Source organism: Alosa sapidissima, chromosome 11, assembly GCF_018492685.1.
Source record: "Alosa sapidissima isolate fAloSap1 chromosome 11, fAloSap1.pri, whole genome shotgun sequence".
In the NCBI taxonomy this organism is placed as follows: domain Eukaryota; kingdom Metazoa; phylum Chordata; class Actinopteri; order Clupeiformes; family Clupeidae; genus Alosa; species Alosa sapidissima.
Window position 1 is genome coordinate 4,318,025 of NC_055967.1, and position 20,124 is coordinate 4,338,148.

General features: G+C 43.4%; 2 protein-coding genes across 6 annotated transcripts in view; one reads left to right on the plus strand and one right to left on the minus strand.

Moving 5' to 3' along the window:
* The window catches only part of cfdp1 (craniofacial development protein 1), a 53,124-nt gene extending 39,039 nt beyond the window's left edge, over positions 1-14,085 (minus strand). Inside the window, exons 1-6 of one of the 5 annotated variants that reach the window (XM_042108858.1) lie at positions 13,971-14,085; positions 13,728-13,855; positions 13,193-13,322; positions 12,420-12,642; positions 3,139-3,263; positions 990-1,112 (exon numbers count right to left, since the gene is read on the minus strand). In XM_042108858.1, coding sequence (XP_041964792.1) covers positions 990-1,112; positions 3,139-3,263; positions 12,420-12,642; positions 13,193-13,322; positions 13,728-13,797 — 671 coding nt within the window. In that variant the 5' untranslated portion in view covers positions 13,798-13,855; positions 13,971-14,085. Of the gene's footprint in view, positions 1-989; positions 1,113-3,138; positions 3,264-12,419; positions 12,643-13,192; positions 13,323-13,727 lie in introns of all 5 variants that reach the window. The other 4 variants (XM_042108859.1, XM_042108857.1, XM_042108860.1 and 1 more) reach the window with 4 other exon arrangements.
* Positions 14,086-14,125: 40 nt separating this feature from the next.
* tmem170a (transmembrane protein 170A) lies at positions 14,126-19,388 on the plus strand. The gene is made up of 3 exons (XM_042108932.1): positions 14,126-14,591; positions 16,035-16,205; positions 17,107-19,388. The coding sequence occupies exons 1-3, from the start codon at positions 14,477-14,479 to the stop codon at positions 17,235-17,237; spliced, it is 417 nt and encodes a 138-aa protein (XP_041964866.1). The 5' UTR covers positions 14,126-14,476; the 3' UTR covers positions 17,238-19,388.
* The last annotated feature ends 736 nt before the right edge of the window (positions 19,389-20,124 follow it).

Here is a 20,124-nt window from a genome sequence, read left to right on the forward strand (position 1 = left end):
ATGAGGCTTGGGTTAATCCTTCTGCTGGTCGGCCATGAACTGAGCAGGGGCGTGTGTGGGGGGTAGATCAAAGGCAGGCTGTAATAACCGTCAGGAGTCAATGATGTAGAAGGGAGAAGAAAAGACAGAGGTAGAACTGAGGTGAGAGAGAGAGAGAGAGAGAGAGAGAGAGAGAGAGAGAGAGAGAGAGAGAGAGAGAGAGAGAGAGAGAGAGAAAAGAGTAGGGAGGGGATAGAAGGAAGGATGAGGGGAGGGGAGAGTGAGGGAGAAAGAGATGGTACAAAAGACCTGGCAGGATTAGTCCATGTGTCCTCCACAGAAGAAAAAACATGCTCACGCCATGCTTTATCTCTAAAGCTAACTCAGACAAAAACACCAACACAGGATCAGACGGTTACCCTCCTTCCCCCACACACACACACACAAGACACGCAACACACACAACACACACACACACAAGACACGCAACACACACAACACACACAACACACACAAATACACAGCTCAGATCAAAGCTTACTTTGGCCAGACATCCACAGCTGCATCCATGAACTTTGCAATGTTGACATAACATACACAGACTTACCTTTATCAATTTACAATTGGCTTAATGCTTTGCAATGTACGGCTGTCTACAGGCTACTGGAATGTATCTGAGATTTTAACTTGACTTACAGTACAACCTTTCAGAACATCAAGGAATGGTCATAAATAACCATTAAAAAGACAGGGAGGCCTTTTAATATGAAGCCCATCAACAAGGTCAATATGTGTTTAAAACACTAATAATTAAACATTAAAAGTTGTAGTTTTGGTGTCTGATTCAGTACGGTACTTTGAAAAGTGTGAACTTGAGTTTTGCTTCACATGTTCTATATGCACTACTCATGGCATCCCATATTTTGATCAAACTGCCATATGCAATCAGCGCAGGTCACACTCAGCGTCTCCCAGACTACCCAGAGGGCCAGTGAGGGGTCATGCCATACCTGGGCGCAGGGGCGGACGAAGTGGGCTTTGATTGCACGGGAGGAGCAGACTCAGACTGACTCTTCTCTTCCATCAGGTAGCTCTTTGCCTCCTTGGAGTCAGCGTCCACCTCTTTGGTCACCCTGAGAGAGGAGAGAAGATTGCCACATTTACACACATAAAGAAAGTGTGTGTGTGAGAGAGAGACAGACAGACAGACAAAAACAGAATCAAATCCTTGGCACATCTGCCAGGGTTTTACTAAATTGTGGCCTGGTTATGGGTATATTCCTGACTTTAAAGTGGTGAAACTACATACCACTCTTATATAACTTATATAAATACTTCAGACCAAAACTGCAGGGAGTGTTTGAGTATTTGAAGATTGCAGGAAATGACCAAAAGCATTCAAAACAAACATAAGGGTCATCTGGGCGACGACTCTGCCCATACGCTGCCAGTCCAGGAGGGTTTCCATGTTCTTTTCAGGGAATATGCTTTTTATCAGCGATGATGGGGGCAGGCGGGGTCAGTGACAGGTCACTTTAATCCCCTGCCGACCCCAGTCGTGCGCGAGTCCCTGCTGTTGCTGCTCAATGCAAATGTCTGATGGAATTAACCGGGTCCCTGAGACTCAGTACATGATGTTCAGCTTATGAGAGTCTGCAGAGACTGACACCAAACACAGGATTTTACACTCCCGTGGCAAACAGACAAATCGGCTAGATGTGCAGTTTACCTCCATGACACGCACAGATAGACACGCACACACACACGCAAGCAGGCACGCATGCATGCACGCACCCACTCACTCACACACACACACACACTGAAGCAAGGTTGCCGTTTCAGAATGAACCCCCTCACTTTGGTTAACCTTTACAAGCCATTAAATCCAACAAACAGATTGGTTCTGCTGTGGCGTTATACACTCTGCCCGCACCAAATCAACCCCCTCTCTGTCTCCATTAGAATGGAGGAGGGGGGGGGGGGGGGGCAGACAGAGAAGGGGAAACAGAAGAGACAAACTAACAGACAAACAGAGTATGAGAGAGAGAGAGAGAGAGAGGGTGGGAGGGAAGGAAGAAAGACAGAAATCAACACCCTGCAATAACTCTCATTCGATCTCCTCCCCCTTTTCCTTGGCTGACCTCCCACTCCCCCTCCTCCTCCTCTCTTCTCCATTTCCTGCTCTGGTTATCACCTTCCCATGCAGACAAAGACCCCCTCAGCTCCAACACACACCAACACACCAGCCAGGTCTGCCTTACAGCCACCAACACACTGGGAAGATGGCAGAGCCCAAGACCAAGCAGAGAGGCTGGGGTTGCCTGTACAAGGACACCAATGACAGCGTCTGGGTCAAAGCGCAACAATTTCCCAGCCCCATGTGGAGAGTGTGACGAATACCAGCAGACAGCCACAGGGGGGTCTCACAGATGAGCACAGTGAATATCAGCCAGCCAAAGAACACTACTGTCATCTGGTGGACATGCAGGGGTATTGCGACCAAATCGCACAGGTTTCTTCTGGGTCACGTTTCCCAATAATATTGGCTGTGTCTGCATTAGAAACACAAAGCTATACCTTACGAAAGTTGCTTATTTTTCTAGATGTGTTTACGGAACCATCTCCCTCTCAATCTTTTGCTATGTTTACCTTTACTATACCATAAGTGGTTTCTGGCATCGATTATTATCATGCATGTAGGTCTGAGCATGTGTGACACGAGTTTGCTGGGCAAAACAGCGCAGGTGATCATAAGATCAACAAGAGTATTTCATAAGTTACCAATGATGTTGTCTGCAGGCAACATGTTACTTATATATTTATTCAGATTTTAAAGAGGTTAAAAAGATGAAGGCTAATCCATTTATTCTGAAATGTATTGCTTTTAGTTAAATTAAACACAAAATGTAATGCAGTAGTTTCTTGACAGCAAGTCCCATGTCACCAGCCTAAATTTTTGGTTTATCTGATAGTATCGGATAGGTTTACATGATACTGTAAGTATCCAGGTCCAGACCGACCTTATAAATGTATGAATTGCAGAAGACACATGTAGCTATTCACATTTCGGGAACCATGGCAAAACAAAGTAGAGTTAACATATAATTTAACTTTAATAGTGTTATGGAGATATCAGGAAATGAGGCCCTGGTCACTTACCGCACCTCCTCTCCAGCAAAATCGAACACTTTGGTGATGGTGATTTTAGAGGGAGCCTTTTCTTTGGGTACCTCCTGGCAGGCATCTGATGGGCCTTCCTTGTCTGATCTGTCTGCAGATACAGGCTGTGAGTGACAGGGGTGCAAAATGTAAATAATATAAATGTTTTAAGTGTAAATGTTACATTTTACTCATTTGAACAGATACAGCTTCAAACCTTCATTCACCATGAAGTGTGTGCCTTGAAATCATGTTCATGTCATTTAAGCCAGTGCTGAGGCACACCGATATACCATGACGCAAAGAGAGATGTGCCATGGGATTTTAAGTAACCCAAAGCGCTTTTATACAGGCTCATGAAATAGGCTAGAGGGCTATTTTTAAACGCATCAATGACACAGCTTCTTAATTAAGACGGTGGCATAACAATGAACATGCCTGCTATAGCCTATAATAATGTGGGTGACCCTTCATAATCAGTAACCATAAGCTGGTGTGCTTTGGTTTGACCTTTGGTGTGCCCTAGCCCCAAAAAAGTTGAGAACATCCCATTTAAACTACACTACATTAATGGAAAATGTATAAAAATAAAATTCACTCAAAGTACTGTATTCCCAAACATAGTCTTCATAGTACCATAAACATATTTCAGAATGAGAAACGTTGATTCTGTGCAGACTTGAGCATGCCATATAACTTCAACCAAACAATACCTGAATGGTTGTGTGGTTTCGCAGTATATCGTTAAAACTAAGGCTGTGCTGCTTGAACTATACAAACATTCTTCCAACCTACAGACTTTTTACCCTCTATGGTACTCTCTCTCTATTCCCATTTCAGTTGGATTGCACTTTTCAATCTTTTTAAATTGTCTTGTTTTTATATTTTGATGTGAACACCACTGTTTTATTGTGCTTCTTGCCTATTATTATGATATCTGGTTGATCTAGCCTAGCCAACCTGTGAACATCTTTACCAGTGCAAAGACAAACATGTGAGATACACTTATGGGCTATGTGCGGCGCGGTGGGCTTTGCCGCGATAATGGACATGAGCCGTGAAGGCATATGAAGTGCGTCCAAATTCACCCATTCTTCTCTGTTGAACTCCTCGAGAAGTAGGCTACTTATCCAATGTGTCATATGATAGAGCCTTTTCTCAGCTTTTAAACGGTGCTAGCCACTATTGTCTGTGATCAACAGTTCGCAACAAAAATAACTTCAAGAGATTTAATAATTATTCTCTGCGCCCATCTCCAGATCTATTTGTCTCGGTGGAATATCGTAGGCCTACACACTCTTCATGCAACACATGGCAAACCATATATCAGAATAAACAGCAGACCTTACCGAACACAAAGGTGTAATGCATTTCAGTGTATAGTTAGCTGTTCCAGAGTAATCTGGTTTTGACTAAATTTCAGCAAAATTCAACATGGTCTTTCAGCTTTAAGCATTTCTTAAAACTGAGCTGTGCTCACATCGCCTAGATATCTGTAATTATTAGAATCAGAGAATATACCGGCAGCTCACGGTTAAGAGTTTTTCAATGTAGCCTTAATGATTTCTTTTCACAAAATGCTAAGCAAGCATGTATTTAAGTTTCTTAAAAGCTGTGCTTAAATGGGTCAATGCATGATTTCATAAGAGACCAAATAGAAAATAAAGGTTAAATGTTAAATATAGCCTATATATCTGTACATATTAAAATCAGATTATGTAGGCTATAGTTATATCAAGTTGGACAGTAGCACATTTTAATCATGGGTAGTAGTTGGACAGTAGCACATTTTATTATTGTTATATATCTATAGTGGCTGGTGAAAGAGTTGAGTGGCTTTTTTTTGCGGGGGGGGGGGGCGTTAGTGGGTAGTGTCCCCACCAAAGCTCGGACCAAACCTACGCCCTTGCACCCATGCGACTAAGGCCCGTCCACACGGAGACGCTTTTTGGGTTAAAACGCAGTAAACGCAGAGGTTTTGCTTCGTCTTGGCCGAGCGTCCAAATGAATCCTGTAAACGCACTGCCCGAAACCGCACTTAATCGCAGCAGCATAATCACCTATATTGATCATATTATAAGAGCTGCTTGGCCAAAATGGACCATGTTAGTATGTTTTTAGGGGTTACTAGAGATGCTGAGTCCATATCTGACATTTTCAAGATTCAAAATCACTATTTAAACTTGGTTTGGTCACGTTTTTACTCTCATTAAGGATACAAGGAAGTTTATTGTCACATGCATATAGTTACTGGAAGTAAGAAATGCAGTAAAATTATGTCTGGTGTCAGCCTATTTGTGCATTTATGGGGGGGGGGGGTGTAAAAAGTGCAGTAGAAGAGGGGTTTAGTAGATTAAGTGGCAAGGGCTGCATAAGAAAGGTGGGGGAGGATAGGGGCAGTGTGCTGTAAGTATAGTGAAGGGACTTACTATTGCAAGCAGAGTACTGTATGTATGATGTATGTGAGTGATGACAGTGAAGATGTGTGTGTGGGCGGGAGGGGAGTGGAGCAGTGACTGTGTGTGTTTGTGTGGGTAGGTGGGGGCAGTGTGCTGTAAGTATGTAGAGGATGTGTGTTGGAGAAGATCTTGAAGACAATGTGCTGTGTATGTAGGGGGGAGGGGGCAGTGTGGGGCAGTGTGCAGCAAGTATGTAGAGGAGGCTTACTGTAGCAAGCAGTGTGCTGTATGTATGTGAGGTGATGACAGTGATGATGTAAGTGTGTGTGTGTGTGTTGGGGATGGGGGTGGGGTGGGGTGGGCAGAACGGCTAGGCAATCAAGGACATGGGTAGATGGAGGAGAAATCAAAAAGAATAAATAAAAAGTTATATGGAGATGTGCAAACGTTGGAGAAAGTCAGGTGTGTGTGTGTGTGTGTGTGTGTGTGTGTGTGTGTGTGTGTGTGTGTGTGTGTGTTTTGACGTGTGATGAAATAAGAAAATAAATAAAAGGTCTGTATCATAGGGAGAGGGATGTAAAAGTGCTAAAAGTAGGTGTGTGTGTATGTGTGTGGGGGGGGGGGTCATGAGTGCTGAGGAGTGAATGAGTGCAAAGTCAGTATAGTGTGAGTTCAGAGTTCGGATGGCCTGGGGATAAAAACTTCTCCTGAGTCTCTCAGTTCTGGCTTTGTGACTACAAGACCAAATTTCCCTCACGGGGTCAAAAGGTATATATACATAGGCGTCTTCTTGATTTCAGCGGTAGGAATAATCCATTGTTAGGATGAGAAGAGTCCTTCAGAATCGTTTGGGCTCTTAGGAGTACTCTTCTGGAATAGATATCTTGTAGAGCAGGGAGTTGAGTTCTTATAGTACGTTCAGCTGAGCGCACTACTCTCTGCAGAGTACTACAATCTCTAACTGTGGAGATCCCATACCAGGTGATGATGCTACCAGTTAAAACACTCTCAACCACTGAAGTGTAGAAGGCCTTCATGATGGATGTAGAAACTTTGAATTTCCTTAGCTGACGAAGGAAGTAGAGTCGTTGTCTGGACTTCTTCAGAACATATTGAGTGTTAACAGTCCATGTTAAGTCTTCAGTAATGTGGACACCAAGGTATTTAAAACTTGTGACTCTCTCTACAGGTTGCCCGCTGATCATTAGTGGGGTGTAACTGTAGTTCTGCTGCTGCCTTCTGTAATCCACTACCATTTCCTTGGTTTTATTGATATTCAGTGTCAAGCTGTTAGATTGACACCATTGTGCCCCCTCATCAACCTGATCCAAGTAGAGCTGTTCATTGTTGTTACTAATCAGGCCCAAGATCACTGTGTCATCTGCAAACTTGATGATGGAGGTATGACTACTGTTGGCTTTGCAGTCATGTGTGTAGATGTTGTACAGCAGTGGACTTAAAACACAGCCTTGGGGAGCACCAGTGCTGATGGTTAATGAGTCAGATGTCAGACCCCCCACTCTAACCACTTGTGAACGGTTGGTGAGGAAGTCAAATATCCAGTGACACAGGGTGGTGTTCAGTCCTAAGGCCTTCATCTTTGTGACCAAGGTGAGAGGTACTATCGTGTTGAATGCTGAACAATGTCAATGAACAGCATCCTCACATAATTCCCATTCCCCTCCTCCAGGTGAGTTAAGGTGGTGTGCATGAGGTTTGAGATGGCATCCTCTGTAGACCTGTTGGCTCTGTAAGCAAATTGGAGGGGGTCGAAGGAGGCAGGGAGGGATGAGCAGATAATGTTTTTCACAAGCTTCTCAAAACACTTCATCACTGTAGACGTCAGGGCTACTGGGCGGTAGTCATTCAGACATGATGGACTTTTGTTTTTCGGTACAAGCTGATTTTGCAGAGTTTTTGGGGGTGATTTTTGGAGGATAAAAATGTTCAGTGTTTAGGAATAATTTGGATCCTCAAGTTATTTCTGAATTCCACAATCATTTAGGAAATAGCTATTCACTGGCCCTCTGCTGTGACTCACAATTGAGTAACAAAGGGAAGAACTAGCCTCTACTACTCCTCATTGTCCTCATCCGTTGTCCTGTCGCCATCTTCTCCAGACTCTTCATCCCTGTCCTTCTGCTGTTTTTGCTGTGTAAATATATTGCCACATGTAACATCACTGCTTTTGCAGAAACAATAATTAGTACAGGCCAGGCCTGCAGCTGCACAGCTGCACTTTCCAGATACATGTATACACAGTTTTAACCCAGCTTTGCAGTTACAGCTGATAACATCTAACAAATCAGGAGGAGCAACAGGACTTGAATCGAGGGTGGGCAAGTTCCTCTCCTTTCTTCATACCTGTCTTCTAACTCCCTCCAAACATGGTTATATCCACAGCCGGTGGATCAGGACGGTCTGCTGCTTTCCAAAGCAGCACCTGTAGATGGGCACGTTTTCATGGAGGAGCAAGTTGCGTTCTGTAGGAGACAGTGTCTTCAGTGCTGGAGGAGCCGGGAGTGGGAGACCTCACCGCCAGGGATGAATTACTGCACGGGCCTACCGGGCCCGGCCCAGGGGCCCAAGGGTTCAGGGAGCCCTGAAGCCCAAGCCTTTGCATGAAATTATTGCCTCAATATCAACACATCAGGATGTAGGCTATGAGTCTGATTGAATTTAGTATTGGCCATCCCCAAAATGCACCAGAATACAGGAAATCACATCAAACAAATTAAAACATTTCTGAGGAAGGACCTCCAAACCCCCCTTCCACATATGCGACAATTAATGGGGGGCCCTTAATACATCTGGGCCCAGGGGCCCGAAAGTTCATAATCCTTCCATGCTCACCGCTAGGTGGAGGCCCAAGCAAAAGGATCCGAAGAAAACCCTTGTAAGGGGTACTAAAAAGCTTACAGAGGCCTTCAGTAGAAGCCGCAGAAGGAGACCAGCCGTCGCCTGGACCTAGCTACGGGAGAAATGCTTGCCTGAAGAGGGTTTTGATGCAGTGGCCACGGCGGAGAAGGACTTCACGCGACTGGGAGAGCGGTCTGAGGAAGTGGCCTTGGAAAATAAGGTAGTGACGCTGGCCTGGGCGCTTACTTCACCGAGAGAAGACCTTGAGCCCCTGCCCCCGCCGGACAGCTTTAAGCTGGAGTTGGCGGTGGCCCTGGCTGCGGAGCAGAGCAGAGGTGGAGCGGCAAGGAGGTGGTGCCTTGAGGATGGACGGTTGGCGGAGCCTGTTCGAGTCGGCCTGTTCGCCGGTGCTCTTTAGAAAAATAAGGGGGAAAAAAGTTTGTTGTGTGAAATCCAATGGCACGAGCCATAGAGAAGGTCTAGGCGATCGTGGTGGTGTGGAGTGGCCGAAACAGCGGAGGACAGCTCTGCGACAAGGCAGCAGAGGAGGGACGCCAACGTCGGTAGCTGTAGCTGTGCGCAGCGTGGTCCGGCTGCGATGGAACTGGAGTCTGCTGCCCCGACTGGCGAGACGACGGAGTGGAGCATCGGAGGTGCAGTGCCAGTTACGGTGCTCAGCGCCAGGGAGTCTGTGGCAGTGGAGGCTAGGCCCCGCCAGGTGTTAGAGGAACGTTGCGGTGGTGCACACTGCGAAAGTGCGACCTGAGGGCGTTCTCTGAAGGGAGCTGGGGACGAGAGGCGACAGACCAGGTGACTGCCAGCACGCCCCACATTGGGGCGCTGGTGGTTGTGGTTCCCCAGGGTGAGTAGGGCTCTTGCGGCGTGTGCACCCCACCTGCTGTGTGGCAGCGCCAGAGACTAATTGCTGGACTGAATGTGGGAACGCCCGCGCCGAGGATGGCAATGGCTTGTTGGGGGAGCTGTGCAACGCCAGCGTGCTGGACTGTGATTCCCACGATGTTTCGCGCTGGGGATTCTGGGAGAACTGAATGATCAACTCAATACCAATGTTTCCCAAAAGGCTTGTCCAAGGAGAACAGTATTATCTTAAACACACATGAGGAAACTGAACAGTCCAATCAGTAGACTAGGATAAGCTAGCCAACTATGCTACTTTGTTTACAATATTTCCAGGCTTCAACCAGACAGCTGTTAGATTTTAGTGGTTTTCTGTAGGTCATTCTTTTGGTTCTTTGTTTAATACTGCAGAAACTGCGGGGACAGGATGTTTATTGTAAGCAGACAGAATGTTGCCACCTTACAATAGCAAATGGTGTACCTAACTAATTGTTAGCCCACAAGACGTCTTAATTGAATAAGGCTATATCACTGCCTGTTTCCCCCCCTCCAATTTGACCCCAGACGTGAATGTATATTCTGGTAATATAAACTATAAACCAGGAGTTTCCCAGATCATGGCTTCAGTTTCTTACCTTGGCTTCACCTTGCAACACTGCTGTGCTGTGCGTACAACAGGGTTACCAGAACTCTGTTGTTACATCCAGAATAAAGAACTATTCTTTCGCAAGCCAGCCTCAAGTTTTACCTGCTCTTAACTACACTGGAATCTACTCGGTCAACTGTGTCTCCATTTGGAATTAAGGAGACAATTTTGATAGCATTCTTCACAGTTGAATGTGGTAGAGTTGTAATAGAAATAGTAGGCCTAAGCTATAGGCTAATCTGCATAAAGTGTGCGGTCATAAATATCAGACATTCTTTTTATATCATATATTTTTTTTAAATATCATATTCTTTTTTTTTTATATCAGGATATAAAATAATACAGATATATTACATTGTAATCCTCTGGTGCTCTAAGGTAGGCTATTGAAATGTCTAGCCCCCCCCCCCCCTCCAAAAAAAGAAAAAAATCAAAAATCACGGTCAAAAATCGTGATACGAATCGAATTGTTAGGTTGGTGTATCGTTACAGCCCTACTGTATATCGCTACAGCCCTATCCTCCAAAAATCTGTCTAAATTGTACCAAAAAACTCTTAATGAGAGTAAAATGTGACCAAACCAAGTTTAAATAGTGATTTTGAATCTTGAAAATGTCGGATATGGACTCAGCACCCTTAAAAACATACTAACATTGTCCATTTTGGCCAAGCAGCTCTTATAATATGATCAATATAGGCTATTATGCTAATTTATGCTAATTAGCTCAATTACACAAATTGGCCAACATATGCAAATTAGCATCCGGCAGTTTCTGCATGCTGGGAACCCATACTATATATTTCCATCATAAAACTTTGGTGTACTCAACATTTCCGACATTTCCGTCCACAATGGGGCTCTATGGGCTGTCCACCGGACTATACTGTCAGTGACACGAGATAACTTAAGTTATTAGGGAAGTGCGGTGTAAGTTTACATTCATTTGTGCGTAGTGCCGGTGTCATTCATTTATTTTACATGTCTTACAACATAAATAAATGCATTCATAGTGAAGTCAGATATGAGTATACAAAGACGCTTAGAAGTCATGTTAAGCCTATAGATGCACACTAAATGCGAATGCACGATTTGATGCAAGCAAAAGTATCGACTGTTACTAACAAAGGTATTATAGCAATATTATAAATGTGGTGACGGAATAGCCTAGAACTTGGGTACGCCTAGTCTTTGCACTTACGGTGATAACCAAAACTAATGTGAATCGCGGACTATCCTACAACCAAAGAAAGTAAAGGAGATTATTTTTACCTGCGTTAGCCAAATAAAGGATGGGACTGCACCCTTCACAAACCGTAAAAATTAAGTTTTATTAGTTTTACAGTTGACTACAGTTAACAGTTTACTATAAGTCCACACAAACAATTCTGGTTTCCTTGCACTAGCCAGTTTTGTCGTAGCCTACTCTGTCTGTTGTATGGCCTACACAGCGCGCAAGCTTTGGTCTATTTCTGTAACAAACAGTGCCACCTATAGGCCTGGGATATGAAGTAACGTGTTGAGTCGTGTTGAGATGGTTCCGTTTGGACGCAAATATTCTTAATACGGTTCCAGGAAGACGGAGGAAAAAAAGCTCGGTTTGGTATGTGTGGACTAAGCCTAATTAACTACAGTTCCTGGATCACTGTTAGTATACTTTTATTACTTTTTCTGCTGTTAGTGCATGTTGTGTGTGATGTCTGTATGCTACTGAGACCTTGAATTTCCCCTTGGGGATCAATAAAGTATCTATCTATCTATCTATCTATCTATCTATCTAGTTGTATGGACAAACATAACATTGACACAGAAGTGTTATATGCTTCAAATTCTTGATCCTCCAACAATGAATGAACATATTGTAAAGTCTTCAAACTAGGGATGGGCAAAAAATTGATTTAAATAAAGTTTTTTTTTTTTATTTAAATCGATTTGTTATTATAAAAAATGATTTTCTTTTTAAATTCAATCACTGAAAAATGATCTGGCATAGGCTATGTCCAATGTCTCTAAATGATCTGTCATAGGGGGGCGTGTGTGTGTGTGTGTGCGCGTACTGTATATAGCATAGGCTATGTCCAATGTCTCTAAATGATCTGGCATAGGTGTGTGTGTGTGTGTGTATGTGTGTATAGCATAGGCTATGTCCAATGTCTCTAAACTTTATCCAGCTGCCGATAGGCAGCAAACATAAGGAATATAACATAAGGCAAACATAAGAACACAGGATCTGATGTCAAAAGTACTCATTAGTGAGGTCATCCATAAGCATAGAGGCTTATGGTCTGTTCATGCCACCTAGGAATATCAGGGACCGCCCCTGTGATGCCGTTGTTTTTCCCACTGTGAGGGGTCATGAATGTGTGAAAAACATGGATGCCACAACAAAGGTTAAAGCATACGCTCACTTATCTTAAATAATCACCTGTATTTGCTTAAAGATATGGTGTGAGATGCTTGTGAAAGAAGGATATTCAAATTTCAATCAACATAACACAGCACTGAATGCTATGCGAGTTACCTTCTGAGAGGTACTGGTTGATGTTGCCGTGGCACTCACTTTAGGTCGCTGGCCAACATCACTCAAGAAGCTTGCCCACAGGTCATCTTCCTTCTTCTTCTGGTCAGCCTTGGGTTCAGGCTTGGCAGAGGTCTCCTCTTCGACCTGCTCTGCTTTGTCCTCCTGCTGCTTTGCACCATCTTCCTCTTCACCTTCAAGCTTCAGTCCAATTTTCTTCCTCTTCCTTTGTTTAGAGAAGAGAAAGAGCATTACTTTTTTTTACAGCTACAGTATGTACAGTATGCAGCTATTCATTTAGCAGGCAACCGTCCCCACTGTGATGTTTAGTTAATCATTATCTGCTGAGCCGCTGATATGCTGGGAAAGACAGAAAGATTTCATAACAGTGAATCATACAAAAAGCAGTAGGCTACTAAGTACTACAGGACAGACAAATTAAGCATACATTAATGAAAGTTCACATAGTGGTTATGAAAGCAATTAATAAATCAAACAACTGTTGTAATGCAATGCAATGTACAACAACATAAACTGAAATTTAAATACAGAAACATGATCAAGTCACTTGCATAAGCAACAGTCAGGAAGAAAATGTCCCAAGAACAGGTCTGCCTGTTACATCCACAAGAACAAAATAGAAAGTATCCTACTAAAGCCAGACCATTGATATTGTTTCGAACAACACACCATGACTGATTGGTTGACACACCTCTTCAAGCAACCTTTGTATACTTTATTATGTACAGTCAGAGAGGTTTGGAGCCAGTGTTTACCTCGCTGTGATATCTTTGCCTTTCTTCTTCTTCTTTTTCATGCCCTCGCTTTGTGGTTCACCTTGGCCCTCCCCATCCAAACCTTCCTCTGGCACACACTCATTCAAATCGTCTTCACTCAAATTGTCATCTGCCAATCAGAACATCCACAGCAGAATGCAACACATTAACATAATTTCAGACAACGTTTCAGTCTGATATAAATGAACAGGTCCTCCAAGGACAAGAACCTGGAATTGTTAGTAACCAAAGAGTGCTAACAACAAAGCAACTACATGCCTTCCATCATTCAAACACAGAACGATACAAAATCAAAAGTAGTCATAAATAGCAGAAAACATGAAGGAGTGAAAACGGAGTTTCGTTTTGACACATCAGGTTATAGGGAATTTTGATTTAGCTTAACGGATGATACCGCTGTTGCACATCCCAGTTTCATCAAGCTTTTGAATGATTAGCCTGCTACGCTAACTAACCTTAGCTACCTATGTTGCTGGGTTGACTGAGCAATTCCAACTTTTCACGTTCCACTTACCAGATGGGACATAATCTTCATCCTCATTTGACGAATAGTCATCAGAATCATAGTCTGAGTAGTTCATCATTTTTTTGGAACTATTTGCAACCTAAAACAACAAAAGAGCTACCCAACGCCAGGAAATTCTGATAATGAGATGCGTGGGAATAGAAGCCTACGTTACAGCTTTTACAGTACAACGAGAGTGAAACTAACAACTATAAAGTAACTGGCGTAACATCAAATACTTAAGTATCTTACTTGTATTTCTTTTAAATGCAGTTTTTAAATCTGTGTTATGCGCCACTTGCACACATCAGACTAGCATGCGACCGTCAGCAACCCATGTTCATGCGTCTCGCGTAAAGGTACGGAAAGTCCAATGGTACAAACTTCTCTGAGAGATCACCCCGCCCATAAACTCTATAATACAGAATTATTCATCACAAAATAAATCCAGCAACATTTTTGGATGCGTACTGAAGATTTTATTTTCTTGAGAAATAATGAATAGCTTTGAATGTAGCACTAGATGGAGTTTTGTCTTATGATCTCTTATGAGTTGAGCTCACACGGTCACTTGGACGACATGACGTCAAAGCTCAAGTTTGTGTTTATGAAGTGCTAGCTCGCGAGCTTGTGTTAGCTAATTGCTACATGGGAGTAACGTTACTGGCTGTCAAACAACAAACCCACATCGATTTTCTCATGGTGGTACTTGGATTCTCGCGTTTTCCCTCATGTTTGTCGTGTCCTGTCGATAAGAGATGCAGAGTGGGCATACCGATATAGGGTTTGTGCAGCAAATTCTCAGTTTGAATTTGGTTCCAAGAAAACATGGCTACAATTGCGCCAACGATACATCGCTGTGCGACTTTTCAGGTGAGTAGCTAGTTAGCTTCTTTTAGCCAACCAGTCACACCAGTTAATGTAACGTTGAATTGTTTCCCGACAACTTTGGTGTTACGTTTCAGCAATGGGTCGCATTGGGGATTAGTGTTTGTTCAGTGTTGTAGATGTATTAACTGTTGGCCACTTTGATCGCATTTGTGTTCGTGCGCTAACGTTAGCTATGTAACGTGAGCTAGCGATAGCTCGCCAACAAACATCTAGATGGAGCATGGAGACATGTCATTTTAGTCGGCTAATGTTGCCTGTCCAAGACTTATCTATACATAACCCCACCCAAGAAACTGACGAAATAGTGGTATCGATTGTATTTATTTGGATGTTGCGACTGTGAGGTAGTCGGTTGGTAAACAAGGCTACCAAGCTGCCTTAACGTTATTCATTGCTGGTTTCGCGTTTACTATTTAACCTGGCTACAACTCTAAACTTAAATCACCGTAAAGGCCCGATTTAGTCAGTTAACGTTAATGGCAGTAACTTGGGGTACAGGCAACGTAAACTACAAAGAGTTTCCCGTATCCGTAAAGCTGATAACGTTATTTGTCTGGGCAGTAACATTCAGTCACTGTCATTCTCACCATTTTCACAGTAGCAGCTACTGTTTTCACTCAGGAAAAGTACAAATAACGACTAAACGGCCTTAGAAAGGGTGGGGGTGGGGGGGGGGGGGGGGATGCATTGTTCGTGAGATTTTTACATAAACGGGCTCTAATCATTTTAAACTCCTGGATTTGAGGTCACAAACGTTCAGGTTTGCATAATAAGTATTAACTGACTGTTTTCCACAGGATGTCAAAAGTCCGTCCAATGCATACACACACAAGGCTTAGATTTCGATGAATAGTGTTATGTTGCATAAGATCACGTTTTACTTAATTTTTGTTAGACCTTAGTTCTGTTGGGTGCTGGCCATGTGCAAAAGGTTCAGATGGTCCTGCACAGGGTAAATAATTCATGAGTCAGTCACCAGATCAGTGTGACATCAACATATCCTTTGTCTGACCTTAGTTGTAAGGTTGCTGTAAAATTGACAATGTAATGTTTCTTTGCCAGTGCTTTGCAGAATTGCAGATGATGCACTTTGTTGTTTGTGGCACAAATCCCTTAGTGAGGTTTATGCCCTGCTGTCTAGCTCCACTACACCCCTGTGTCAATGACGGTTTGTTGGAATTGTAAGGTTTATGTCAGTGGGGTGAAGGCTTTAAAAAAGCCTAGCCTAGATCTTCTCTCCTTTTTTATTTCACCTCCCCTTAGATTCATTTTTTGTCTCTTATTATCCCCATTCTTTATTCTCACTCATCACTTTCATTATTCAATTCTCAACTTCTCACTCAACCTTTTTCCTCTCTCTCTCTCTCTCTCTCTCTCTCTCTCTCTCTCCCCCCCCCCCCTTTCCCTCTCCCTTTGCTCTAACAGAGATGTGGTATGGCGTGTTCCTGTGGACCGCCGTCTCCTCGCTGATGTTCCACCTGCCGGCGGCCCTTTTGGCCATCTTCACACTGCGGCAGCACAAGATGGCGCGCTTCATGCCCATCGCCATCGTGCTCATGGGTGTCCTGGGCCCCCTCACCGGCGGCGTCCTCACCAGTGAGTTGCACACACATCCGTCCTTTCCCAACAATTTGCAGACTTTCACCCTCATTAGGTTGACTTTTGGTCCTCGTGGTATGGTGTTCATATTTTTATGAATGCATGCCGTTATTCAAAGTGTATGGCTTTCTTAGCCAGAATTTATAAATGTAAAACTTTGAAATGTAAGTTGTTTGGCATTTGTAGTAGTAGGTAAGATGTAGCCTACTAAAGTTCTAAAGTGTCCGCTTGATTTCCAGATACCATAGGTCAGTTGCAGGGAATGCTAGTCATCTCTATTTCCTTAGCACATTCATAGACACTCCAGGAGGCCTTTTCTTCCAAATGGGCTTGTTCATTCTTGTCCAGTTTTAAAGCAAGGCATCTTTGTCTCCAGATAGTGTACGTAGAATGCAGATTTACAAATGGCTGGCTAGTTCACATTAAGCTTTTATTTCAAGCCCAGAGTGTGCTCATAAAATATTCACTGCCTTTTATGTCCAGTGTAGTTCACAGCAAAGCTAGCAGGAGCCTTAACCATGAACCCTAAATTCACTTTTGCAGTGTACTTGGAGCACAAGCTTGTTTGTCTTGACTTTTCTGTAAGCACTCAGATATACATGGATAAATTCACAGGTGTTGCATAATGATTTTTCAGACAGATTATAATTTTTCTTTAAACATTAAAGGTAATTATCCTAAATGAGGCTCTTGACTCTAAAAATAAATCTCCATTCCATCCATTTGGTGTCAGGCTATTAATGTTGCAAGCTTGGAAACATGTTGGTCATTTTGGCCACTACTTATTTTTGGTAAATTAATCCAGTTCCGTATACATCTAATATTGTTATGTGAACCATTTCTGAGAGAGGTCAGGATTAAAGTGTGTGTGTGTGTGTGTGTGTGTGTCTCCTCACAGGTGCGGCGATAGCAGGGGTGTATAAGGCGGCGGGGAAGAGGATGATCTCTCTGGAGGCGTTGGTCTTCGGCGTGGGCCAGTCCTTCTGCGTGGTCATCATCTCCTTCCTCAGAGTCCTGGCCACTCTGTAGCACGAGGCCCCTGGCACACACCACGTGTCTCCATGCTGGATGGACAGAACGAGCGAAAGAAAGCAGGGAAGAGAGAACGAGAGACGATATGCAATCAGTGTTCACTCACAGAGAGGACACCTTATGCAAGACTCAGCTGTACCCTCTTCAGAGGCCTTATATCCCCCAGGTGAAGAGCTGAGGAATCTTTAGTTTCTTTGACATCATTCCTTCTATAAGGTGACATGGTGGGGCTTTTGTTTTCCAGGGGTTGTATTTAGGAAAGTGGTTAGACACTTAGGGATTGCTGCCAGGTTTTGTAACTAAACAAAGGTGGTGTGAAGAGGAGAGCAGTCAGGGGCAGGTGACCTCTTGTTCAGGTGTGGATGGAGATGTCTTGCACACGATCCACTTTATTTGAAAGTAGAACATTCCAGACTCGAGAGAGGGCAGATGTTCTGAAGCCTTTTTAATATGCGCGGCACTTAACGGGAGCATCTCTGTGCTATTTGAACTGAATCCTTGCCCTTCCCTTAGTAGTTTTGTATTGAAAATGGCGTCACTATCGTACAGAATGTATACAGCAGCTCTGTGATATGGTAACGGACCGATTGAGTCCATGATACTGGAGTTCAGCATTGATTTCATTCCATCTTTAAGCCTTTTTCGTCTAATCTTTCATGTGCTCAACACCGTCAATCATGTTACAACCAGACAAATGTGTGTGAAATGACCTGTACATACTAAAACCCATTCCAGCTTTCTAATGAAGGGGGTAAAGTGTGTGTGTGTGTGTGTGTGCGTGTGTGCACGTGTGCTCAGCCAGAAACTGACCAAGAGCCAGAAGAACTAAAGTAGCTCAGTCTCATCTTGGAGAGGAAATCAAATATATCTCATTGTGAAGGTGCAGGCAGGACGGCTATGTAATTCCCCTTGAGTGAGTCAGGAACAATTCGTATTTAATCTAAAGACTTTTAGAAATCCTGTTAGGATTTCTGTAGTCTCAGGCTTTTACATTGTGTTCTTTGAAAAGCAACTTGGCCTCACTTTGTACCATAACAATGCAGAAGTTGTCCTTTCCTTTTTACCTGACTAAATTTGGGCCTTCTTTATTTTGTACAGCATCTCATAATTGATCATGATAATGTTGTCTCATAATGTTTGCTATGCTCAAAAAAACACATACACATGTGCTGACCTCACTCCATACGCCTACATGAATGTGAATCAGATTTCTTTAATCCTGTAGTTACTAAGCTTTCTTAAACCTTTACCAAAGAGATCTTAACATATTGTACAGATCATTTACTTCTCAGTGGTTCTTTTCTGTCTTGCGTTCTTTTTTTTTTTTGGAAAGGGGTGGGGCATTGCTGCAGTAGATGCTTTGATAACCGTGCTGATCATGCGGACTGATTGATTAATAGCTAAACAGTTTCGGACTTCTCCCAACTCCTTGGGAACACTACACTGAATTTGCATCTTCTACTCTCATTCGGGTTGACGATGTGAAAAGACATATTCAGATATTTGCAACATGATAAGAGAAGAGATGCTACTTTGGTCTCATTTCCGAGTAATATGTTCATTACCCAGAATTCCCCTGTGAGTTGAGTAAGCACTTGGTCAGCTCAGCCATAATGTGAAACATTCAGGATTTGCTTGATCTCCCTCTTGGGGGATTTTGGGCAGGGGGGGGGGGGTGTCACAATGTTTCACAATCTCCTTAAACAGGCCTCAGGAAGCTATTTTTGTGCGGATATTTTCAAAAGGAAAAAGGGGGTGTTTGTTGTTGGTAACCTCTCCTGTACGGAGCTTTTCAGTAGGTAAGCAGACTAACTGAAGTGGCCATGAAGATTCTGGCAAGCAGAAGTCACTGAAAGCAATGCATTGCAAAACTGGGCCTATGGTCTCTTAATTCCAGAAATATGTTTATTTTTCTAAAGGTATTTTATCATCCCTTATAAATTGTTGAAAGGCTTAACAGTACTGTTGAACATTTTTTGATTGTTTTGAGAATTGTCATGTTTAGTGGAAAACATGATTTTACTGTTATTTAACATGATGTGGGTGTTCTTTTCTTCTTTTTTTCTTTTCTAGGTAAGGTTGATTTTATTACTGTAAATTAAGTGCCAATTGTTAATATTTTCATGTAATAAAATGTTTCAGATTATATATCTTATGCCTTTGCGTCTTATAATTCTGTTCTATTCTACTAGATTCGCATGTAGGTGCACTTCATTCAGCTGTTTTATGAAGCAACGATTTACCTCAGGATTAAGCAGTGACATTGGGTGTGCCACACCCTCGTGTGTGTGTGTGTGTGTGTGTGATGGAGGGAGAATGAACACTCCACTGAATATTACACAGTATTGTGTGTGGTAGGGGAAGCTTATCGACAGGTTCCTGGCTGGGTGGATCTTCGCTTAGTCGATGCTTTAATCTGCCTTCTGTTCACTCCATCTCCCATCACTCAACATGTCCATCCTCTCCCTCCCTCACACATGCGTGCGTGCACACACACACACACACAAACAAACGCACACACAGATGGCACTCCTACTCCTGGGCATCTCATGCCAGCCAACTCTGCGGCACCGCGGCTCTCTGCCTGAGCTGGGCGATGAACGTGCCGTTGCCAGGGAGAAGAGAAGCTACGCTTACATGGCATCACGCAGCAGAGACGAGTGGGCTCCGGTCAGTCCGCATGCCCACACCACCACTCTCAATGGTGGCCACCATGCACATTCCTTTAGTAGGCTACCTTCACACTTCTCTTCTCACCCATCCTCCTCTACACACACACACACACACACACTCAAGCACGGTAGCTTCAACACTGTGCACACTTCCTTTTGAAGTAAGATGAGATGGGTGTTCTGAGTTTACTGAGCTCTGAGCTCTAAAGTGT